This window comes from Talpa occidentalis, unplaced genomic scaffold, assembly GCF_014898055.3.
Source record: "Talpa occidentalis isolate TD23 unplaced genomic scaffold, MPIMG_talOcc4v2.1 talOcc4.3, whole genome shotgun sequence".
NCBI classification, from domain to species: domain Eukaryota; kingdom Metazoa; phylum Chordata; class Mammalia; order Eulipotyphla; family Talpidae; genus Talpa; species Talpa occidentalis.
The window spans coordinates 15,812,141-15,839,337 of record NW_023603184.1 but is presented as its reverse complement, the minus strand read 5'-3'; the positions used below and the strand labels follow the sequence as shown (position 1 = coordinate 15,839,337).

Below are 27,197 nucleotides of genomic sequence, written 5' to 3'. Positions count from 1 at the left end.
ACCTCTCCTTTCTCGCCTGCTGCTCCCCTCAGCAGTGTATTTCGTCAGTCTGCCTGTTCTGTTCTCTGGTGAATCTTCTCACCCTCCCGCACCTCTGGCCTGTACCCTGGCTCTTGTATAAATAAAATAAATCTTAAAAATAAAAAAATAAAAGCTGATGGGATTGAATTATTTCTTTTTTCAAGTTTTTGTTTTATTTTCATTAAGCTGTATTCACATAGCGTTGCGTTAACTTTAGGTATACAGCATAATGAAGAATTTGATTTTAAGTTAGTAGTTATGTAGTTAAATAGTAGATTTTAAGTTAATATAAGAATTTGAATATTTTCATGAAACTACTTCATTACTAAAAATTAAGCTTCACATTTACTATTATGTACGTATCTTCTATGTTGTCTTGACTATGCTTGAGTCAATTTTAAGGCATCAATTTTTATTCAATACATTGACATTGAAAGTTCTAGTATTGTTGATACTATGATTTAAGAGCTCAGTAACGTGTCATTCTGTTTTTCTTAGGAGCTTCCTGCACCTTTACTTGATGGTAATTGTGAAAAGCAATTTGATGAAGACAAAGGTAATCATAGAACACCTGAATCTAACATTAAGATGAAAATAGCTTGGCGTTACCAGTTACAACCCAAGATGGAGGCAAGTGAACATACGAACTATTTCTAAAATTAACAAAGATGTTTGTTTTCATTTTATGGAATATCTTGTGGAATACCTGTTATTCTTCGAATGTAATACAGTGTATATTTGCTTATCTTAAATAGCTAGATATTTTATTTGTAGAGTATTTGATCAAGATGACATTTCTGAAAAGAAAATAAAAAACTCTGGAAAATTGTTTTTTACAAAATCAGACAATTTCATTTCTTCCATAATCTCCATATAGACACTTTTATTGTAGGATTGCAAAGCCAGAGTAAGTGAGCTAATTAAGCCATTTCTTTCCAATATGATTACCTATAAATATTCCATGTAAATGGTGATTATTTGGGATGACTACTTTTATTATTATGTTTTCAATATTATATTTTCCTTTAATTTATTGGAGTAGTATCACATTTTAATATTATATAAGTTTCAGGTATGCATCAATGAGAATACACACACACACACACACGCACACACACACTACATTAAGTTTACCTAAAGTCCAATTCTATCCTTTACTAATGTCCTTTTTTTCTCTATTTATCCAATCCCCTTACCCCACCCCTGTGGTAGCCACTAATTGGTCTTATAGTTCAAAAGTTTATATTTGTTTTATTTAGCTTGTTGTTTTGTTTGTTTTCTCTATACATTTATTGTCTGTCTTTCTTTGTCAGGATTATTTCACTAAGCATAACACCCACTAAGTCCATCCATTTTATTGTAAATTTCAGGACTTACGAATCAATGCAATAGAATTGTCCAGAAGTAAAACCATACACATATGGACAACTAATTTACAGCAAAGGAGCCAAGAGCTTAGGATGGAGCAAGGGAAGTTTCTTCAATAAATGGTTTTGGAGAATGACAGTCATATGCAAAGAATGAAACTAGACCACTATCTAATGTGATACACAAATATTAATTCAAAATAGATTAAAAACTTCAATAAAAGACCTGAAAGTTTTAACTAGATTGGAGAAAGCATTGATAATATGCACCTTGACATCAGCCTTAGAGATGTGTTTGGAGATTGGATGCCAATGGCAAGGGAATCAAAAACCAACCTTTAAAAATGGGACTACATCAAACTAAAAGGTTTCTGTATAATGGAAAGAAATGAAAGCCATCCTATAAATGGGAGAAGATATTTGTACATCATATATCTGACCAGGGGTTAACATCCAAAATATACAAAGAAATCATTAAACTCAACAATAAGAAAAAACAACCTGATTAGAAAATGGGTCTGAATAGATACTTTTCCAGAGAGATACAAATGGCCAATAAGCACATGAAAAGGTGTTTATCAACTCTTATTATTAGAGAAATGCAAATCAAACCAACATTGAGATATCACTTTCTACCTGTGAGAATAACTATCCAAAAGATGAAAACCAGCAAGTTCTAGAGAGGATTCAGAGAGAAGGCAACCTCAATACACTGTTGATAGGATTGTAATTAGTGAGATCATCATACACAATCCATTTATCCCATTTCTGGGGGTTTACCTGAAAAATACAGAAACACTGATTTAAAGAGTATGTATATCCCTATGTTTATTGCAGCACTATTTACTTTAACAAAAAAATGGAAACAACCTAAGTACCCATCAACTGACAAATAGATGAAGAAGATACGGCATATATACACAGTGGAACTTCGTGTCCTTGATCTTGCAGATTCATTTAAGTAACTAGGTTTAACTGTGCCTCTTTTTTTTAATCTTTTTTTTTTTTGAAGTAACATTAGTTATAGCACTGTGTATGATTCAGAGGTACAGAAAAGATCCCTTCAGATGTATGTTACCACATCACACCCACCACCTAAGAACCCATAATCTTCTACCATAATCCATTGGACCACCAACCCCTTGGCTCTCCACTTTGAAAGAGTGACTATTCTAATTTTTCCACTGGTTCTGAAAACGTCAATAATGAGCATCAGCTCTAAATTAAATTTAGCTTTTTTATAAAGATAATATACCAATTCAGATTTAGACTCTGTAAATCACTTCTGTCTTCTATTTCCATTATTTTTAGTCTTTTCTCAGCTAGGTTTTGCTCTTTCCTTTCCATTACCAACATCCCACAAGTGGAACTGTCTGGTGCTTGATATAAAATATGTTTAAAGGCATGGAGAATTTTCTTTATAATTCCATGTGTCTTCATATAATTATAATTGCTATTCTTATCCCCTCTTATAATAAGTGAGTGGTACTTATTCCATTTTTCCTTTTCGAGTATGGTGTGCCTGCAGCTGTTTGGATTATCTATGGGAGTAAACTCAGAGGTTACATATTAACACATACACCCAAAACTCAACTTTAAAGTCTTACACTTTGAATACTTTTAAAAGTGTGCTCTTCTTGCAACAATCTTCCCCAGATGATTTATTCTAACATTTCCTTCAAATTTGTGCTGAAACGTCACTTTGTCAGATATGTCTTCCTTTATCACTCTGTATAAAATAAAACCACTCTCTATGTCATCTCCTTTCACTGCCTTATTTTTCTGTAGGGCACTTATCACCTGTCTCCTCATAGTAGGATGTGAAGTTAGTGAGAGAAATGGACTTTGACTATGTTGTTTGAATGGTATATAGTATATACATAGTAGTTATTTGTTGAATACATGAGTGAATGAATTATGCAGTATATGAATTACACGTGAAACTGAGGTAAGTTACATTCATTAATGAAAATAAAATAGGTTATTTTTGAATTTGCAATCAGTGATCAAACTTAAGTTTACTAGTATTTGCAAGGAAGTTCTGTCAATTTGGAAAATTATCTTCTGGCCCCTTTGTTTTTCTTTGAAATGTCACCAACATGTATATTTGCCTTGCCAAGACTGATAGACTGGGGATCACTCATCACCATCTAGTTTACAAATACAGATCTTACTTTCCCTTTATCAATTTAAAAACAGCAAACCCATGAGTTTTCTGTATTTTACATGGGGCAATAAATAGTTAACACTATTAGGAGTAAAATTCAGCAAATAGTCCAAAAATAGGCGTGTTGAGTATCAAATTTGCCAGGCTCCAAGAGTGTAGTCATATTTTCATCTAGGAATGCAAGATAGGATAAGAGTAGACACACCTAAATCATTAACAATAGCTCAGAAAAACAGAAAGCAGCACTTGTTCCAGTTGGAGGGGTGTGTGCATTTAAAAATCCCCACTTCTGACCTGAAACCGTAAAATACATAGAAGGAAATATAGGCGAAACACTACGTGATATGCACATCAAAGACATCTTTACAGACACATCACCCAAAGCAGTGATAGTGAAGGCAAAGATAAACAACTGGGACTACATCAAATTAAAGAGCTTCTGCACAGCAAAAGAGACAATAACAAAAACAAAGAGAAACCCCACCAACTGGGAGAACATTTTTGCACACAACACTAATGATAAAGGACTGATCACAAAAATCTACAAAGAGCTGATGAGACTCAACAACAACAAAGAAAATAATCCAGTCAAAAAATGGGCAGAAGAGCTAAAAAGAAACTTCTCTGAAGAGGAAATGCAAATGGCCAACAGGCATATGAAAAAATGTTCAACATCACTTGTAATCAGGGAAATGCAAATCAAAACTACCATGAGATACCATCTTACACCAGTGAGAATGGCACATATTAAAAAAAAACTAGCAACAACAAATGTTGGCGAGGGTGTGGAGAAAAAGGAACTCTTCTGCACTGTTGGTGGGAGTGCAAACTGGTCCAACCACTATGGAGAGCTGTGTGGAGATTTCTGGATCTACTAAACAGAGAGCTTCCATATGATCCAGCAATTCCACTCCTAGGTATTTACCCAAAGGACACAGAAACATCAATTCCAAAGAACACCTGCACCCCTATGTTTATAGCAGCTCTATTTAAAATAGCTAAGCTTTGGAAACAGCCCAAATGCCCAAGAATAGATGACTGGATCAAGAAGATATGGTACATATATACCATGGAATATTACTCAGCATTCAAAAAAGATAAACACATGCAATTTGCAGCAACATGGATGGCGCTGGAAGGGATCATGCTCAGCGAAATAAGCCAGAAAGAAAAAGAAAAATACCGGATGGTCTCACTCATAGCAGGAATCTAGAGAACTTAAAAAAGGGACCAGGAAAATGAATAACTATAAGAAAGTGAAAATCAAAATCAACAAAAAACTATGAACCAGAGACAGTTTTTGGGGAGTGGGGGGCGGGAGGGGAGGGATTGGTGTCAGAATGGGGGGGTTGCAAATGTATGGGGAATATAAAAATAAAATTTATTATTTAAAAAAAAAAAAACTAAGAACATTAAAAAAATAATAATAATAAATAAATAAATAAATAAATAAATAAAATAAAAATCCCCCCTTCTATCATCTTCTAGTTAAAATGAAATCACTCACTATATTATCTCTTTTCACTGTGATTTTCATTCTCTCTCAGGTAAACATGTCCACTTCTTCCCTTTCCAATTCTTTAAGCCTATCAAGAATTACTAGCCCACAGTATATTCTAGACTTTATTTCTTCAATATTGTAGAGCTCTACTACCAGGGCCTACAATGGCTGCAGGAATTCTTGACAGTATGTTAGCTCTTTATAATATTAAATCCTCATTATTCTCTGGCTTTCTATCTTAATATTCAACCACAACAGCCCTGTGATAGATGTGTGCATATTGTAGGTGACAACAAATGTCAGGATAGTGATGGATCTTTTGATTCTCTAATGAGTCATGACACAATAATCACAAAATATACTTTATAAGTTTTGTATTAACCTCTCACAAAAACCTAGTGAAATAGTTGTTTTTAGCTTAAGATTCTGCTGATTGAATTAAGGCTCAAACTGGTTAAGTAACCATTTGGGTTCTTGCTTTTTCCATTATGCCATACTGAGAAATAAGAAATGATAAGAAAATGTTGTTTTATTTCAACTGTTTATTTGTAGTTCAGCTTTGCTCTGAAAGTTTTGTTTCTTTATAACATACTGGAGTCAGGGATAGTATTGTTTTTGTTGCTCTTACTCCCCCATCAGAATTCATTTTCTTTAGCAAAGTACATTTTACTGAACCATTCCATTTTACTCTTTTCCACAGTTAATGAAGTTAAAGAGTTTATGAATATAAAATAGAGTTTTCACAGTATGAAATTAAATTAGCATACTCTTATCAATCTGAGTAACCTGACTAGTCATTGGTAAGAGTTTGATTTTTTGTGAAGTTGATATTTTCCATACAGTATTGTTATTGGATTTAAAGCATTTAGTTATAATTATAGAGGAAATATTTTAAGTCTTTATTTTATAATTCTAGACCTCAAAAGATTTCATGGCTTTTCAAAAATCTGATTATATATGTTAATGCTGTGTGTCTTGTGTCGAAAAAATCTTAGAAAATTGTTTTTTCTCTGAGTATATGTTTAATATTTATTGAAGGATTAAAGTTTTTCATAATTAATGAAATTTTTAGTGTCAAACTTGTGAATATTTTAAAAACCATATCTAATCTTAATTTTAAAAAATAATTAATAGCTTAATTATAATAAGAAAAGCTTCCAAATTTATTTTTACATTTTAATGAATTATTTGTGTTCTATATGTAAACTGTCACAGCGTGAAATCAATTTTCTGCCTTGATTCATCCCAAATCTGAGATTTCTATCGCATTAAAATTATAATTAGAAACATTAACAGAGCCGGCAACTTTAAAAGCATACTTTACTTCTTGGCAATTTAGCATATTTCTCTGAGTGCGAAGGACTTCAAGAACCTTCAGTCCACTAATAAATTTATTAACTCAAACTTAAAAGAAACGAAAAGTCTCTCTTTCTTTCTCTCTCCCCATGGCCAGTCTGCTAAAATAGATTATTCATGCTTATTTGATTCAGGTAGGCTTTTGCAAGCTTCCCTACTAGGCCTGGGAATGTGGTACATTGAGGCCTTTTCAGAGGTTTCTGACATAGACCAAGCTTTTATTGCATGGTGTTTTATTATTACCAAATCCTAGTCTCCACCCAGTTTGTAGGCACTCTGCTTATTCTTTTGAATCAGGAAAGGTTATCACCTACCTTAATCCATGCAGCAGTGTGGATTAAGGACACCAGTGTGCCCCAGGATTCTCAAAGAGGATCCTGGAAACTTCTTGTTTCTTCTTTTTTGCTGTCTTTACTAAATTCTATTGGGCCTTACGGGGATTTGCATCTGAAATGGGCAACCTGGTGTTTTTCTCAATGAAGACATCAGATCAAAGTTCAGTTAGTCAAGGCCTTTCTAAAACATTAAGGGGGCCTGGACTTACACAATAAAAAGATGAGCTCTAGCAGAGATTGCAGTAAAAACATTCTGACCGATAATCCGGATAAAGAATAGATTATAGGCCAAAGAACAGACCTTGTTTAAATTGCTTTAGACTAATAACTTTACATTTAAAAACTTTACACCCTATTTTTTTAAGAAACATTTTAATGTCACATAATGTATTTGTCAATATTTCATGGTAAACAGATAAATCACATATTAGGAATAATACCTCTGTTTATATTGTAATGAAAAGATTGGTTTAAGCCACTTGATAGGTCTCTTTCACTAATGAAAATAAATAATATGGCAAGAACAACAGTCATTTTATTTAGAAAATAAATGTCAAGCCCACAGACACTGAATCAGAATAATGTTTCTATTCAAAATTTTTATCCTGTTACTGTATAATTTGATGTTTCTAGGCATTTAATATGAGTGAATTCTTGAAGTTGTAAAATTCAGGTATCTAGTATCAAGCAAATATCTGTGTCTTGCATGAATTACAAAGTTTTCTATTACTCTATAAAGTAATTTAAAAGCCTCCTGTGTATAGTTCTTTAGTTACTACAGAAACCATCTATTTTTGTTGAATGTTCTGAAACTTGTCTGTTTTGTAGTATTCAGGAGCGTGAAAGTCATGTAATTTTAGATGAAAGATTTTATTAGAAACTTTTGCCAGGTGGAATTTGTTAGTAGTTCAAATTTGTCTAGGGGTGTATACCTATTTCCAATGTGCTAAATGAGAGAAATGAGCTCAGAGGACATTGAAAACACTATAATAATAATGTTATAGTAGTAGACTTTTGCTATTCTGTTTAAATCGTTTCAGCATAAATAGTTTAATTAGAGTTTCTTGTAAGAAAGATCATTTGTTGGGGAAATTGTTAGAAAAGCTAAAAGTGAATTAATGATTATCTGCTATAGCTCATGTGTTTCTCCTACTTTACCTTATGCCTTGTACCCATTTGAAATACTCCTACTACATTTTATACTGTAAGTTCAATTTTTGTAAGAAATTTTGGATATACATATAACACACATGCACACTGTCTTGTAGGATTTCAGTTTCAAAATGATACTGTTTAATATATTCAAATAATTTCTCTTGGACCCCTCACCAATGAATTTATCTGGATCAAGTCTTCATGTAGTTCTTAGCAAATGCATTATTATTTATAATGAAAGCCTAGAAACTTAAAAATTAAGAATTTTTTATGTTACAATTTTGAACTTAGGAACATATACAGTACTGTAAAAAGATGTGTTTAAATTCTTATCAAACAAGGTTAGCACGAGGAGTGAAGAAACATTAAGTGAAAAGGTTGATTTATAACTATAGTTTATAATAAATAGTTTATGCTTTTTTGAAATTTATTAAGTATATATATATATATAAGATCTTGTTTGCATTAAAACATGAATCTATCAGTGGTTGTAAATGTAGGACAAATTAATTATGGTTTTAAAATTAATAAAGTTTTAACAACCACTATGGATTTTCATAATAGGCTGGACCAGTGTCATCTTCAAGATTTGGTCACTATTACGATGCATCAAAAAGGATACCACAAGAACTAATTGAGGCTTCAAAATGGCATGGATTTTTTCTGCCAGAAAAAATCTCTTCAACTCTTAAAGAAGAACCCTGGTAAGTTAATGACTCAATTCTGATTTCAAAGATTAACAGAATGGTTTTTACCTATTCTTTGAAAGAATGCAAATCAAAGGGTATTTACCCTAATAATTAATATGTAATATGTAACCTTAATTGTGCTTGTGCTTCATGTTATTTCATCAAATGTGGTTTTCTTCTTGTCCTGGCCCTATAACTGCTGGATTTGTTATTACTCTTAATTTGCAACTAAAATTTTGGATACCAGATTTATAATGCCAGTTGATTTTATTGTCCAGAAAATGTAGAATAGTTCTGAATCAGGGTCTTTTAGCCTCAATTCAAATACATACCAATAAATACTACCAATAATAATAGCAGTGACAAATGTTATAAAGTAATGCTGTTACTCATTGTTTTGTTTTGTTTTTCCTAAATAATCTATTTATTAATGTTTTCTCTTTCTATTTACACTACAAATAAAACAATCTGTATACTTTTAAATGACAAAAGAATTTAGGATTTTAATTTTACAATGAGAGTTTTAAGTATTAAAATGAACACATGTTTATAGTGTTATTGACTATTAAGATGGCACTCTAAAAATTTTGGTTACTTGATTTCTAATGTACAAAGTTTAAGAATATTTAATTTCAGTATAAACTGCAGTTTCATTAAGGGAAAGTAATCCATGGAATACATTGTTACCTCTATTTTACTGATTTTTCCAAAACTCAATTATTAAGTGATAGAGCCAGTATTAACCTGTCAGATCTTTCTCTTTTTCTTTTTGCTTTCCTGATTTAAATGTATTAGAGGTCCTTTATCTTTACCTTTCTGTACTGTGGAGGTAAAAGCACTGAAATGAATTTTTTTTTTTAAGCAGGGTTCTGGCTGATTCCTTCCTTCTATAAACTTTGGGCAAGTCCCTTAAATTCAGTGAAAATCAATACCCACCTTTGAAAACTGGGGGTAGGACATACCACCTGTTCTACTTGCATCACTTATTTTAAGTTTGAATGGTTTTGTTAATTAAACTAGTTCCTAATTTTTGCCACTCACTAAGCCAGACATAATCTACATATGAGCTTGATAGTAGCTCATGGTTTCTCAAATAGTTAATGAAGAAACCCAGATTCAAAGTCATATTTTTCTAACTCAAAATTCTGTGTTAGCAGTAAACCTGTACTGCTTTATGGAGTACATGGGGTCCTTAGGGAGCCAAATGGAGTCCCTAGGGAAATAAAAATATGTAAAATATACATTAACTATGATATGATTACATGAAAAACAGTATGATGTTAGTTTTATAATTAAAAAAAGATATTTTAAGGACAGAAGTTTTTTTTTTTTTTTTTTTTAAGCCAGAAAGGGCTAAATTTTTGTTCATTTGTTCAGTAACTAAAGAAGGAGGGAATTAACATTTGTCAGGTGTCAAATGCCTATTTTAGGTTAGATACTATTTTTAGGCATCAACCATAGGGTACCTTATTTAATCCTATCAAGGCCCTCCAAAATACTATCCCTATCTCATAGGATATTTGAGATCTGAGATGCTAAGTGAATTGCAGGCTCTAAGTAACTAGGCACCCAAACCCAAGGGTCCAAAACCTCAGTTCTCTGTTCTATACCAGGTTGACTCCACTTTCTGTTGTGAGTTAATGTGCAGCATGCCAAACCTTGAACCAGAAAAATCATTCTTAATGCACTACAAAAATATAGTTCTATAGTCTTTAAAATATTTTTTCAGAAAAATTTTAAAGCTAGCAGTACAAAAAGCTAGTATTGTACAGAATAGAAAAATTTATACATTTTAATTATCAAGGCAGTATTTCATTTCATAGTAGTTAACTGATAATTCATTTATTTCATATTAAACTTAAATGCTTAATTAAATGTAATTAAACTTTAAACATGTAATTAAATTAATTTTGAAAATGGGTACTTTACCATGTGAGATTTATTTTAATTTATGAAAAGCATGTGCTCATTTCACTAAAATGAACTTTACTGGTTCATTTATAAAACAATAAAGCTAAAGCCTTACAGTTGTCTATACTTTTCCTATAATTAAGACTAGAGGATTTAGCTGTGTCTCACTATCATGCATGAGGATAGAGTATGTAATTTTATAATTTCTAAAAGCATGTTGTAACAGATTTTTTTACAGTAAGAAAAACTGAAGTCACTCGAAATTTTCATTAATTAATTTAAAATTATTGGTTGGGTTGCCTTTTGAAAATGTTCACACATACAATTTAAATTTACAAATTAAAACTTGGGTACAAAAACCTAAAATGTATCACAATAATATTCTCGAGAAGGTTTTGTTTTGATATTTCACTTTCATAAATCAATCATCTCATCACAAAATAATGATAAGAAAACTGATTTTGAGAATAATCCTGTAAGCTAAGGTTAAAACAATTTGACATTATTTTATATTAGGCTTTGCTGACAGGTATACCCAAGCACAGTTCTTTTTTCTCACCTGAAAGAAAACCTACTTAACCTAGGTTACAGGTTAAGTAGGTCAGATGTTTGTGCCTCCTAGCCCCCATTCATACACTGAAACCCAATGTGACATATTTATAGATGGTACCTTTGAGGAGGTAATCAAGATTAGATGAGGTCAGGTGGGTGGACACTGGTCTGATATGATTGGTGCCCTTAAAAAGTGGGAGGAACACCAGCACCCCTCTCATCTTGAGCAAGCGCCCAGGAAAGGTCATGTAGCACACAAGAAGGTAGCCATCTGCAACTCAAGGCACAAAGAGATCGCTCACCTAGGCACCAGTGTAGCTAGCACCTTGATCTTGGACTTCTACTGTGACAAACCATGACAAAATAAATTCTTGTGTTGCCTTATTTTCTTAAGGCAGTGCAAATAGGATAATACAGCTAATGTATTGTAAAATGTTACTTTGTTCAATATAGTTATGTCAGGCATTGCATATTGAGTATATATACAGGTGGTCACAAATGCAATGAACTTTTTGATATGTTTCTTTGAAATTCAAAATTTCAGTTTCGTATCTTTATCTTAATAGTTTTTCTTAATAGTGATTTCTTTACCTTGTTAAGTTTTCTGTTGATTAAATTGAATAAACTGAATTCTAAGAGAACTAGTTATCTTTCCAGCAGAAAATCAATGGAATGAGAACAGGAACAACACTTTAAATTTTAGAAGTCATTTTATTTTATTAAGTGCTTCCAAAGCCTTAAGTCTTTTTACCAGTTTAATTAAAACCCCTACATAAGATGTCTGGAATATTTCCCTAGAAAAAAATCATAGTTATATTCCCAATACACTCCTACTTACTTGTATTCATATTTCTGTCAGATCACTTAACATATTACACTGTAATTATTTGTCTTGTCTACATTCTTATCTTCCCCTCCAGCACTGAAAATCCTTGAAGAAGGCATTATACTTTCTTCATCTGTTTATTTCCAGAATCTAGGACACAGGTGTTGAACTTATAGTTGATTAATTAGTGGGCCAATAATAGTAATAAATTAACATTAGTCATGTTCTTAGCGCAAAAATTTAGTGGGATTAAACCAATAACTAAAACATAGCCATGTAAGAGTATATTTTATTTGAATAATACAAATCTCTTAAGACTGAGAAGCAGAGAACCACAGTATGTTTTAAAAGTTACAAGTAGAAATTTCAATCATGAGAGAGGAATTTGGAAGAAACCTTCTAGATAGGACTAAAAGTTTAGAACAGAAATCAAAGTTGTGGAAGTATATAGAAACTAAAAGATACAATAAATGATATATTAAAAGATACAATATTAAAAAGATACAATATTAAAAAGATACAATATTAAAAGATTAAAAGATACAATATTAAAAGATACAATAAATGATATATTCATCCAAATCTCAGAACCAACAGAAAGACAAGATAAAAGTATGAAAAGGGATTTTATCTCTGTTTATCTGCTAGTCATGTAAAGTAAAAATACAGTATCTGAAAACTTAGAGAACTAATGTCTTGAACCTCATTTTCACCAATGATGAGAATTACTTACCTACATGTTTGTCTTGCTTTCTTTCTGTCCTAAATGGAACTTTTAGTACAGAGTTTAGTTGCTCTTTCTTGCATCCTGGCATGCTATCTTCATTGGTCTGCGTGGTTTTTGGTTTTTATTTTCCATCTTATTCCCACAGTCCTAATCCTTGTCATCTTCCCCATAGGCATTTTCATCTTTTTAAAATATCCTCCAAATTTCTGTTCTTCCTTCAATAAAATAATCTTTGCCCCTTGATATTCTCTCTTCTCTCCTCCCACCTCACTGCCCCCCTTATCCTCTCCTGTCAGCTAATGGCATCAACTGTATCTTCAAAATATATCTATATCCCGATCACATATTGCATCCTTCACCTGTACCATGCTAACCCGTCACTCACATTCTCTGCCAAAACTCTTAGGATAGCTTCCTCATTGATCTTGCACCTTGCTCTTCGGTGTCTCTATTTTTTTCCAAATTGTCCTAGTCAACCTACTGCTGGCCAATAGAACTTTCTGCAATGATAGTAATTTCCTATATCTGTGCTATCCAATACAGCAGCCTCTAGCCAAATGCAACTAATGAATACTTGAATGTGGCACTGAATTTTTATTTTTTAAATTAATTTAAATGGAAATAGCTATATGTGCCCAGTGACTTATTACATTACAGTTTTTATAATATTAATAGCTCTTATCACAGTTCTGACTCAAACCCTCCAATGATTTCCCATTTCACTTAGAATAATCAAACCACATTCTAACAGAGATCCTCTAAGGTTCTGAGGCCCTGCATATCCTTACCTAATTTGATTGCTAGCTACCTCTCAGATATTTTTTATCTCTCTGGGGTTGGTGAAAGTTACACTACTCTGTATATATACTGAAACCATTGAATTATATACTTTTAATGGGTGAGTTTTGTGCTATCTGAATTATGTCTCAATAAAACTGTTATCAAAAACAAAAAATTAAAAGATCCATTGAATTTAGCCAGTGAAGGTCACGAGTGGCCATAATAATAATAGTTTTAATAGAATAATGTTGGTGAATGTCTAATTGAACTGAGTTTAAGTGAGAATGTACAAATAATAATTTGGGACACCGAATATTAGAACATTCAATGAGTTTTATTGCAAAGAAATAGTAATAGTTGACACAGGCGAGCTATCTCTCCTTTTAAAAGTATGTTTATGTATTATACAAAGCATCTAATAGAAAGGGAATAGTTAATGCAGAGAGAGGGCAGAATGGTGGAGTGATATCCTGTGAGATGAGGTCTGTGCACAAATGGAGGTACTAGATTAGTATGAGTTTAGATAGTTCACTTACGGTAATGTGCGGAAAAAAGAGAATATATGTTGCTGCAGATGCTGATGGGTGGGTAAATGTAGTGGTAGGTGTCACTCCTTGTTGCTTCTGTTTTCTCAGTAAAAGTCCCAGAATGAATATGGGAGATGAGATACAAGAGGTTTGTAGAAAAAAAAATGTAGAAAGTATGATAACATCAGCTAGAAGAGTGAGAGTGTATGTAGGACAGTCTGAAGTGCCTATTGAGGTTTGTGGTTGTGAATCTGCAGTAAGACCAGTCCACTTGGATGAGGAATTTTGCCATTTTTCACTGCACTGAGGCAAATATGGAATAGACCAAGCTGGACTTAGCAAGACTAGTTATACAGACCAAATGAGACAAAGCAAGAGGAGGCAAGGAGGTAAAGGTATGGATTAACCATGGATCAAGATGGTTAATTAGTTGAAAGAGTGTCTCAAGAGGGTTGAGTGAAGAGCTATAAGCTATGGTGTGGAGGTCTCCATGAAGTCAAATTATTTCATAGTCACTGTAGGTGAAAAGATGGAATGTGATGGTTATGGCAAAGGGAGTTCATGAATTGAGATTATACAGGGGTGGCATTTATTGATAATGACAAACTCTAAGGTATAATTATGGGAATTAGCACAATAGGTAGGATACAGACAAGATCATTGGAGGAAAGATGGTGAAGAAACTGAAAGACCAGAACGTTTGAGAGATGACTCATGAGGCAGGGTTGGATAGATGACAGCAACCGTGACTTGTTTACATCATTTAAGGAAAAGAGAGTAATGGAGAATGGAGGTTTTTTTCATGGAAGATAATAGCCTCTTTCAATAGTATTCTTGTCAGACAGTGGATTGTTTAGCCTGTGCTTTCTATTTTTGCGTCCTCTTGTTGGTAGTACTTTCCTAACTGTGACCCAGAAGTCCATGTGGTCCTTGCTCTCATCTGTGCTATTGACACACTCCTAGATTCTATCTATTCACTTAACTGAGTATCTGTGGTGAAGAGACTCAAGCTCAGTATTCTTAGATGTAAAGCATCTAAAAGGTAAATTCAATAAATGACAGCCTTCAGGGTACTAGTAATGAAATTTTTAACTTGAAAATTACTTGTGAATAGACTTCACAGTCTTTATAGTCACGTGCAAATTGTATGCTAATATAACTTTAGCTCAGCAAACTATTTTACACAATTAGTTGAGACATTTGATATTAGGTCTACTGCCATTTAAGTATGTCTCACTATTTGTCATAGATGAATACCTGAAATATATGTGTAAATAGAATTTTGGTAGTACAAATCATATCAAAAATACTTCATTTTTAATCTAAATTAATCTTAGGGCCTCCCTGGTGGTACAAGTGGTTAAGTCTCAGCACTATGAAGCTAACCGCAGCCACTACAGCATAAGTTCGATCCTCAGCCTGGCTTCTACCCGCATGGTGCAGCAGACCTCTCCTGACTCGCCCACTGCTCCCCTCAACAGTGTATTTCAGTAGATCTGCCTGTTTGTCTTCCCACTCTGTCTCTGGTGAATCCTCTCACCACCACCACCCCCACACACACCTCTGGCCTGCACCCCAGCTTTTGTATGCATAAAATAAATCTTTAAAAAAATTTTTTTAATAAATTAATCCTAATTGAGAATGCTAACAGTTTTTCTTCCTAATTGTTTCTGTCAAGTAGCTAAATCAATATTTAAATATACCATAATTTCTTTTCTCTAAAAACTCAGCAATGAACCTTTTTTTTTCCAAAGAGGAAAATACTTTTATTAAAGCATTATTCAAGAAAAATGAACCATTTCACCCTCTGGGTAATCAAGCAGCTATAGATATATCATTTAAGCCTTTAAAGCAGGTGTTACCTTAATAATCAAACAACAAATGGTCACCACTGAGTCTCACTGCATGTACGACAACCGCTCTATGGAAAGATTTCCAAACTTGTGATGGATAATGATGGGACACATGTACCTGAGCTATTAAGCAAGCTCTCGTGGGAGCAATGAACCATTTTTATGAGAAAAATCACTGCTAAAAAAAAAAAAAAAAACCATTCTGGAACTATATAATTTTAAGTGAGAATGAACAACATAAATTATCAGGTGTAACTCCTCTTTACTCTTTTTTGTTTGTTTGTTTGTTTTTCCCAAAGGAATTTTTTAGCAACTGAGTATGAATTTTTTTAAGGTTTTTTTTAAGATTTTTTTTTAATTATACAAGAACTGGGGTACAGTAAGAGGCGCGGGAGGGTGAGAGAATTCACCAGAGACAGAGTGGGGAGCAGAACAGACAGACGGACTGAAGACACTGCTAAGGGGAGCAGTGGTCGAGGCAGGAGAGGTCTGCGGTGTCATGTGGGTCGCTCCCTGGCTGATGGGGAATCAAACCTGCACTGCAGAGGCTATGGACAGCTTCACAGCACGGCGCTCAACCCTCTGCGCCACCGGGGAGGCCCTCCTTCTCTTTACTCTTGAGAAAATTATGAGGCCCATAGGACAAAAATTAAATTTGGCTCTTAACACAAATTGAAGTACAGTTGTTAATACAGATGGAATTAGAACCCAGATCTTGAATATACTTTCCCGTGTTATGCTAAATACCTAGTTTATATATTTACAAATCTATGCTTTTCAGTATTATGCTTTCTTTATATATCACACATCACATTAAGTGATGCTTACTGGTGAAGTTCTTATAGGTGCAACTAAAAAAAAAAAAAAATCTTCCTAAAACTGTATACACATGGATACTACATTTGACTATGTTGAATGACCTTGTGCAAACCTCATCTGAACCACAATAGTGTATTTGAGCCCACAGATATTTCAGAGTCTAGATCTCACTCCAAGGTTCAATCTTAGTTTAGTCAAAAGAGCCGCTAGCTTGAAGTTTTAGGAAACTACTTTTATCTGTCACTTAATTGTATCTAACCTTGGGTCTTAATTTTTTCTACCTAATAGTAAAAAATGGATCTGTATTTTCTCAACCATAAAATGATGATAATGAATATAGATAGTTACCTCACAAGGTTACTGAAATGATCAATGTTGTGATAAAAATGCAAGAGGTTTTTGAGTAATTACTATGTACCAGACAATTTTACCAGTTGATACAGTAAATTATGTAGTTTATTAAATAATCTCTGAACAAACTTTTCACTTACTAGTTAATTCCACACATATGTATCTTTATTTTTGTAATTTAGTGTTTCACTAATAGAAACTTTTATGTTGCCAAGGTTTTTGTTGTTGTTACATTTGTTCTTTGTTTATTGTTTGAGAAACCAAAAGATAATTTTTTGTTATTATCTACTTGATTTCTTTTTTTTTTTTTTAAGATTTATTTTTTATTTATTTATACAAGCACTGGGTACAGTCAGAAGCGCAGGAGGGTGAGAGAATTCACCAGAGCCAGAGCGGTGAACAGAACAGGCAGACTGACGAAGTACACTGCTGAGGGGAGCAGTGGGCAGCAGGAGAGGTCTGTGTGCCATGTGGGACCTCACCCGGTGGCCGGGGATCGAACCCGCGCTGCAGAGGCTGCAGCAGCTTTGCAGCCCAGCGCTCAACTGCTGCACCACCAGGGGAGGCCCTATCTACTTGATTTCTATTCTAGATACACTGCATTTGACTCTTTTTCATTAGCAGATGTTTTGTACTTTCTCAGTGATATTGAATGGAAAAAAATTACTTTTCACAGAAAAACCAATGTCATTTACTGATATAAATTAAAGTTTGTTGATACAAATGTACATTATACCTCTTGCTGAAATGTGGGAGTTGGGGATGGGGATATCAATAAATATGAAAATCTCATTTTTTCCTATCAATTTTTAAAAAAATATTAAACTTGATCATCAAAATAAGAATTAACATTTTTAACTTTGGAGCTCTTTATCACATTGTATATTAAAATAAAGAAATAAATTACTGTTAATCCACATGATAATATAAAGACACATAAATAATATACTAAAACAATTTAGTTAACTAAAAGGAGTTTTAAATGCTTGATATTTTAAGGTAAAAATTAAAGATCTAGTAATTATTTTTATTCTTTCTGTACTATTATGTTTTAAAAACAAATTGCACAATCTCAAGATAAATTGTTTTAATATGAAAATTGAAAAATTCTTAAAATAGTGTATATATATTTAAATATTTTTAAATAGTGTATATATATTTTTTTTTACTTCAAATGTACTGCCTGTGTGACATATTTTGTTCTCCTACCCAAGGAAACCGCCCCTACTTTTGAGGAGAATCTTAGACCTGCTGTAGTTATCTTAATAGACTGTGAAAATATGACATAAATATTATATCATGTTGGTTGGTGATTGGCAATTAAAAATTTAATTTATCTCTGTGGTATTTAATAATGTGATTCCAGATAGCAAATTTGCTACCAAGTACCTAAGGCAAATTTCATTAATGAACAATTTGGGGCAGAGGAGAAATGTTCAAGATACTGTTTGCATATTCAAAATGACAATGATTTTAGGTAGATTCATTATGGGTGGATTAGGATGCAATAGATTTATTGTTGATCCACCCTCCTTTAACCCATAGTGACATTCGTCAAATGTTTGGCTGGAATTCATTTCATAATCTGGGACCTTGGAACAGATTTTACCCCCTGTGCAAAGCTAATTGACCCAAATAGGAATTGAATCTGCTTTTTTCAAACAGTAGCACCATGTTCTGAAAGGTGAATTAACAGGGACAAATATATATTAAGATATGTGATAGTCACATCATCGCCCTTATAAAATAATATTATTTATAGATACACTTCCATACTCATGAAAGTAGAAAAATAGGACCTTGTATTTTCATTGAAAATGGAGAAATAGCTATGTGAGAATATGTACTTACAAATCCTATTTGACCCTTATTTATTTTGCACAGAACAGTGGTTTTTTTCCTTAGAGTTGTGTGTGTGTGTGTGTGTGTGTGTGTGTCTTTTTTGATGTTGTTGTTAGGTAAGTACTTTTAGGCTAGCTGTGGCAATTCAATGAAGTGATTACAGAGATGTGCATATATTTTTGCTGAAATACCTACAACTGATTTTATACATTAAGCAGCCTCCTTTATTTCTTTCTGTTTTCCTTAATATGCATCTATGATTCAAATTGTATTTCATTCTTTCTTTAGGGCATTTCTTCTGCTTATGTGATTTTACTTAGGATCACAGTAAAGCAAATATTTTTATGTTTTTAGGTCACCCACAGCATTTATAGCATTCGGCACTTCAATGTCTTTGAAATAGCTATGCTCCAGAACTTCATTATCATTAAATTTAATGTTAAGCCATAACATACAGGTGGTCCATTATGAAGAATCTTAAATTCAAGTGTTAACACAGATTTCCTTCCCTCTTATTAAATTTCTTAGAGATGTTTTATAGCATTTGTAAAATATTTCAAAAGAATAATATTAATGTTAATATTCATGTGGGGAATAATTTAGTTTATCTTCTTAAATTCGTGCATTTATTGTATTGTCTCTTTAGAAACAAGGTAGAGATTATGCTCACTTTTCTTCATTTATGTTAAAATGTCAATATTTTAGCAGTTTTTTAAGAAAACTAAAACTTTAATGTAAGATAAACTCAGATGATCAGGACATTGATTCAGGTGTACTTGGCATAGCAGTTCATTAACTATGTGTTAATTACCTCTGATTGCTCCTGAAAACCATAGTGGCTTCATCTTTTAGGTTGCTTCATTAGATCATTAATTTTCTTGGAGATAACTAAGCCTGACATAATTAAGTCATCTCAGTCTACACAGATTTTTATATTCCCAAGAACTCTGAAATAGTTAATATAAGGCATCATAACGTAATCCCTGGATGTATTGACTGTATATTTTAGATTTATCCCTCTTTGTCTCATTTTACATTATATTTAAGTAATATCATAAACATATGCCATTTCATTATTTACTTAATATTTTAGCTTAGATTTTGCATTTCCTCTGTAACAAGCCCATTTATGTATTTGTACCATTTCTTACCCAACAGTTCTTTGACCCCTGGCTACGAGAAACTGCTTCAGTTTATCAAGAATGTCATTTATGAGGAAGGGTTTGATGGCTCCAATCATAAGGTATTGAGTCCTTTAAAATCTTCTATAATCATGTATGTAATGTTGTTTGTAAACACTCTAGGGGTAGACCCAGAAGGTCTTAGAATAATCAACAGTGAACAAGCTGTTTCCAAGCAAAAAAGATATAAATAAACAGATCACAGACAATCTTACTTTGTTAATTTAGAGTTTCAGCAAAGTTCTCAGTGAATGCCACATAAATGATGTACACATACATTGTCAATATTAATTATTTTTAAATATGTATTTGTAACTCCTGGAATTAATAACACATTTTCAAAACTACTCCTAAATTTGCAACACTTGCACTCTCCTACTTAAATTTTTTATGTTTCTCTCAGATCTTAATTTTTAATTAGCTTATGATTAATAATAAATCAATTTAAGATTTTATTTCTTATTATACTGTGCTTTGAGTTGTCTCATTGAATAAAAGATGTACTTTTATTTGCTATATTAAAATATTTTATAACAACTATTTGTCTGTAACTCTATTTTAGAAAACGTCCTCTAAATCCTTACTATTAAAGATGTTCCGGTTAGTTTAACTTAAACAAAATGAGGGAAATTTTATTTCTAGATATCATGCCTTTCAGAATTCTTCCTCAGTGATTTTAATTCTTATAGCTGGTGAAAGATTTGCCTTTCATTTATATTGTTTTAGCAGAACTGTTTTCAGAGCACTATTATTTTCATTGAGGAAAACAAAGAAGCCCAAAATCTTATTTTGGCATCTTCAGCTGCCTTTGCTCTTAATTCATAGATTTTAAAATATTCTTATTAAACTTTACTGCTATATTTGATACTTTCTCCATGGCAAAATGAATATTTTTTAAATTTGTTTCGATCAGCTCTTTAATAGGAGGTTGAAAATACTTATGTCGGGGGCGGGGGGTGGGGGAAGCACAGACATTTATTCATAGAATTTTCATATAGGTTACAGTTTGTGATGGGTCTTGATATTTAATAGAATTTTATTTTGCTCAGTGTTGCTCCATTTTTGGCCCTAGCTAAGATTTATGGGCACCATTTCTTCCATTTGGTGGCAGTGCCCGTCTGGAGAGGTAAATTGGTCCCTGACAGACACCTCTCCCCACTTGCTGTGGTAACTATGGAAACAGGCATGTCATAACAGTTCCGACGTACTGTGTGCAGAGCTGCTGCTCTTGCAGTATGATGACACATCTTTTAAGAGCAAGAAATTTTTAGATTGCAAAAAAGCAAAGACAATAGCAAAGAGATACACACTTAAAAACACATATATCCAAAGAATCTTTATTAAGTAAGCTATTAGTAGAATGGAATGAAAAGTTTGTTTTCTTAGCTATTCAAGTGTGAAAAACACCATTTTTAAATACACAACATTTTATTTCATGAAAATTGCTAGACTACACACTGGAGCTTGTTAGACTCTGTGAACTAGAGGTCCTCTAGCTATTGACTTTCATAGCAATGAAACAAGGTTGAAATAGGTATTGAAATAGGTATTTCTATGGTGAATATAAAGAATTCTTAGAAATTAAATATAGCAATAAGTTGTCATAGACATAAATTTCCAATTTTATTGGAACTAAAATATGGTTCATGAATTTCTGTATTGTTAAATTATAGGTTGTATCTTTGCTATGTTACATGTCTATATGTATCAGAAACTTTAGATGAGTTCAAGAAGCTACAAAAATGCATTTATCAGGCAATAACTCAAAAAATGTTATTTTTGAGTAGAAATAATATTCTGACATTGAAATAAATCCTGCATTTTTAAAGGAAATTTTCATTTTATTTTCTCTATCACTGCATTCTTCAAATGAGCTAAACTAATTGGAGGCAACCTATAAAAATAGACTCTAAGGAACAGAACATTATATGCTATCATACAATGAATATTGATAGTAAACAAAGTAGTGTCACATATCTGTGAAGACATTTGGAATGGAGATGTTTACAAATTGCTGTCATACTTTCATTTGTTTTTAAGCTATGATTTTCAAATATCTAAGAAATATATAATAAAAATGTAAATTTGGATATTGATTTTACTTAGCATGCCAGATTAAATCTTTTAAATGTTCTCATAGAAATAAATTAAGCTATGTATTATCCAACTTTCAGTAAATGTTTATTTTTAATTTTTCACTTGTTTTTAAAAAGTTTTCTCCACCGCTCTTCCTCGGTTGACCCACTCTCCCCTCCCCTCCCTCTTACCTCTTACCTGTCCACTGGTGTTTATGAGAAGCTTACTTTGTCAAGTCACCTGCTTTTCCAGTATTTGTCTTTGTCATTCTAACTTTTTTTGCTATACATAATTCCCTCAGACTCCTATTTTGCAGTAAATAGCAGCATTTTCTCTTTACTAAAAGCTTAATAGTCTTCCATTATCTTCTTAATCCATTCTTCTATCAGTGAGCATTATGTTGTTTCCATGTCTTAGCTATTGTAAATAGTGCTGCAATAAATGTTGTAGAGCAAATCATTTTTGAATTGATGGTTTTACATTCTTTGGATAGATGCTCAGGAATGACATTGCTGGGTCATACAGTATCTCCATTTTTTAGTTTTTTAAGGTTCCTCTAGATTACTTTTAAAACGACTGCACCAGTTTATACTCTCCCTAACAGTATAACAAGCTTCCTCTTTCTCCATATCCTCTCCAGCACTTGTTGTTGGGGGTCTTGTTAATATGTGCCATTCTCACAGGTGGGAGATGATAGCTCATTGTGGTTTTCACCTGCATCTCTCATTAGAAGCAATGATGAACATTTTTCCACATATCTAGTGACCTTCTGGATATCATCTTTGGTGAATTACCTGTTCATATCTGTTGCCCATGTGCATTAGTTGGATTGATTTTTTTTATTGTTAAATTATGTAAGTAATTGTATATCTTGGATAATAACCTATTGTCAGTTATGTGATATGTAAATATTTTCTCCCATTTAGAAGAATACCTTTTTAATCTTTTTTTTTTTGGCACAATGTAAAAGCTTTTTAATTTGAAATAGTCCCAGTTCTTCATTTTTGCTTTCATTTCCCTTGCCACAGGAGTCAAGTCTCCAAAAACATATTAATCACTGATTTTATGAAACATATCACCAATATTTTTGGTTATATAGCTTATTGTTTGGAGTCTTATATCTAAATCATCAATTCATTTGGAATTTATTTTTTTGTATGGAATTAGGAATGATCCAGCTTCATTCTTTTACTTGCGGGCTTCCAATTTTCCCAGTACCATAAATTAAACAGACTGCCCTTGCTCCATTTTATGATCATGGCTGTTCTATTGTAAATTAAATATTGATATGTATGTGGATTTGTTTCTGGGCTTTCAGTCTATTCCATTGTTCTCTGTGTCTATTTTTATTCCAAAATCATATTAACTACTGTTGCTTTAGTAAGGTAATGTTATATCTCCATTTCTCTCCTTGTTCTCATGATTGCTCTTGCTATACAAGGCCTTCTATGGTTTAATATAAATTTCAACTTTTTTCAGTTTCCTTAAAGAATATTGTTGGTATTTTTGTGAGGATTGTGCTAAATTTATATATCATTGAATGTATGACTTATACTAACCTGTGCCCTGGTACATCTTATTACTTACTTCATGTCAATCAAGTAATGCAAAAGTAAAAATAAAACATTTTCATGAACTGTTGAGGATCATAAAATACAGTATCTTAAGTGCTTGTGTATAATAACCTAAAACCAGAAAAGAAAGAAAAGAAAGTTGTGCCAAATGTCTTCATAATATAATCATGGTTCAGTCCATGGAGTCAGCATGTTTGTTTGTTTCAAATGTTATTAGATAAATTCCTCTTTTTGTAATCTCATTTTGATCATTTTATTCAGGCTGCTATATATACATTCCTATATATATTTGAAGAATTCTATAGTCTCATAGACCATATGTTCTATTCCGGTTTTTTCAGTTTCATTTTTTTTTAGATAGCATTGACTTACAATACTATGTCTGATTTTTTGTTTTAGAGATAAGAAAATTGAGACCTAAGTCATGTGCATGTCTTGCACAGAATCATGCATCTGCTTAGTTCCACAGTCTAGACTCTTAAGTTTCTACCTTACTCATTTTACTAACTACTGTTCCTTAGGATTTTTTTCCTCCATAAAAGGGAATACATGAATTCAAATTTCAAACCTGTAATATCAGGAAGATAGATTTATTATGTTGGGTAATAACTATTGGCAGTTTACTAAGTGTTATTCACTAGTGGTATTTCATAGCAATACCAAGTGATAAATTTTATGATCTTCTTTAATCAAAAATTACATAAAGGAGCACATATCTCCAAATCTTTGCTTTAGGAGATAAATTTTATTTTCCCCATTAGAATTGTAGAAGTGATTATTCAGTTTTCTATGTACCAGATTTTGCTAACATCTCTTTCCTTTGGAAGTTTTCTGGATGTCTATGGAAAACATAAAAGTTTTGTTCAGTGAGAATATCCCAAAAGTAGAATGTATTATTAACACTCTACTGACAAACACTTATTGACAGTCATTCTAGATTTTGTTTAATGGTTTCATTCTTCCCCTTCTAATTTGCTCATATCATACTTTATTTCCATTACATTTATTGAGATAAAGTTGGTTTATAGCTTTGTATTCATTTTCAGGGTTATAGAATCAAATGTTTACAAAAGTATGTTTTGACACCGTGCTTATCACCAAAACACTAAAAGTCCTCTGCCATGTTCCTGTTTAATAGTTTTTAAATAGCTTTTCCCAAGAAATATCTCTCACTAGTATAACCTTAAAGTCAGTAGACCTGTGAAGTTTCATGAAAAGTGTTAAACACAAATTATTATTCTAAAAGTAGCTTCAAGAAGAAAAAGCAGAAGCAAGTGTACAATGTAAAGCCAAATTGTGCATTTTTAGATTGCTTTCAAAATAACAGAAGTAGGTGAACATGATGGAATTTTATGAAAAATATGAGCAATTTATAGTTCATTGAAAGGAGTTATCCTATTGACTAAAGAGATTTAATCTGCTTACCCTCCTCCCACTTTTCTTTAGAAAAAGCAGAAAAACATCTTAAGAATAGGGATCCAGAGTCTTGGTTCACCTTTGTGGGGGGATGACATTTGCTGTACAGAAAACTGTGACAGCAGTCACAGTCTAATGAAGTTCCTCTACATTCTCCGTGGTCTCCTGCGAACCTCTCTGTCAGCCTGTATCATCACAATGCCAACTCATCTGATCCAGGTAAGAACTCTCCAAAACTACCTTCCCCTAACTAGTGGTGCATAATGAGGATCAATGTATAAATGCCAAATGTGTCTGATAAATATGTGCTTTTAATATACAGTGAGTATATGGTAAGTTCATCTTTACTAGTCTTGTTATTTTTATCTTTCATGTCTTGTGAACTTGCTAATATCGTTTTGATGTGAGGTTGATTTTTACTGTGATTTTTTTCTTTTTTTTTTTTTTTTTTTTTTTTAAAGATTTATTTATTTATTTATTTATACAAGCACTGGGTACAGTCAGAAGCGCGGGAGGGTGAGAGAATTCACCAGAGCCAGAGCAGGGAGCAGAGCAGGCAGAAGGACCGAAGTACACTGCTGAGGGGAGCAGCGGGCGGCAGGAGAGGTCTGCGCGCCATGTGGGACCCTCCTCTGGTGGCCGGGGAGCAGCCGGGGATCGAACCGGTGCTGTAGAGGATGCGGGCAGCTTCGCAACCCAGCGCTCAACCGCTACTCCACCGGGGAGGCCCTACTGTGATTTTTTTCATTAAATCATGAAGCTGATCTTAACATAGATATTAAAGAGAGATTTGTACACTCATTTTCATAGCAGCATTAGCCACAGTCACTAAGATGGGGAAGCGGTCTATCCCCATAGTAATAGATAAGCAAAATTGGCATATATACATGTGTCGTGTGTATGTGTAGATATATGTGACATGTATGTCATACATAGATACCCACAATGGAATATTTGACTACAAAATGGATTAAAGTTTTCATACTTGTGCTCCATCTTTAGTAGACTGAGGAACCTCCAGACAGCTTTCCATAGTGGTTGGACCAGTTTGCACTCCCACCAGCAATGAAAGAGAGTTCCTTTTTCACCACATCCTTGCCAACAAACCAGTTCAATAAAGTAGCAGGATATAAAATCAACACACAAAAATCAGTAGCCTTCCTATACACAATCAATCTGAAGAAGAAGAAATCAAGAAAACCATCCCTTTTATAATTGAAACAAAAAAATCAAATACTTGGGAATAAACCTAACAAAAGAGGTGAAAGACCTATACAAAGAAAATTATAAAACACTGTTAAAAGAAATAGAGGAAGATACAAAGAAATGGAAAGACATCCCCTGCTCATGGATTGGAAGAATTAACATTATTAAAATGTCCATCCTACCAAAAGCAATATACAAATTCAATGCTATTCCAATAAAAATCTCAATGACATTCTTCAAAGAACTAGAGGCTTAATCTTAACACTTATTTTTCTAATTTATTTTTTAATGGTTGTGCACTTTAAATGATGACTTGTACAATATGTGAATTGAATCTCAATAAAGTTGCTGGGGAAAAAAAGATACGTTAAAAAAATTGGTAAATTTGAGAATGCAGTTATGAAGCTACCACATCAGAACTTTAGTCCATTCAGTCTCAAATTTTTTTGTCTCAGAACTTCTTTATGCTCTTAAAAACTATGGAGGGTCTCAAGGCACCTTCATTCATTTGGGTTATATCTATTATTGTTTATGATATTAGAAACTAAAACTAAGAAATTTTAAAACACTTAATTATGAACTCAATTATTATAATAATACAACAATTACATGATTCTTAAGATTTTCCAAAAGAAAGTAAAATTAGAAGAAGAGTAACATAGCTTGCCATTTTTTCTTAGTGGAAATTAAATGAGTTCTAATATTGCTTCTTATTTCAATCTTTTGTGGAATGCTGTTTTAGATGAAGAAGCAAAGAAAATAAAATTTCCTAGCACAGGTACATAGGCATTTTCTAGATGTTAATAATGAATAGTTGACTATTATTGGATACATTAATAAGTGAATAATAAAAATTAAATGGATGCTGATTTTTATCTAAAAATTATTTCTAGTAGCTGTTTGTTGAAACTACTTAAATCTGTTATAAATTTGTGGATTTTAGAATCTTTGTTCTAACATACTCA

At 32.7% G+C, this 27,197-nt stretch overlaps 1 protein-coding gene across 1 annotated transcript in view; it reads left to right on the top strand.

The window, feature by feature from the left end:
- ELP4 (elongator acetyltransferase complex subunit 4) overlaps positions 1-27,197 on the top strand; it is a 182,041-nt gene that overhangs the window by 30,374 nt on the left and 124,470 nt on the right. The window contains exons 4-7 of the mRNA XM_037521955.2: positions 520-651; positions 8,467-8,606; positions 19,938-20,022; positions 25,057-25,245. Coding sequence (XP_037377852.1) covers positions 520-651; positions 8,467-8,606; positions 19,938-20,022; positions 25,057-25,245 — 546 coding nt within the window. The remainder of the gene's footprint in view (positions 1-519; positions 652-8,466; positions 8,607-19,937; positions 20,023-25,056; positions 25,246-27,197) is intronic.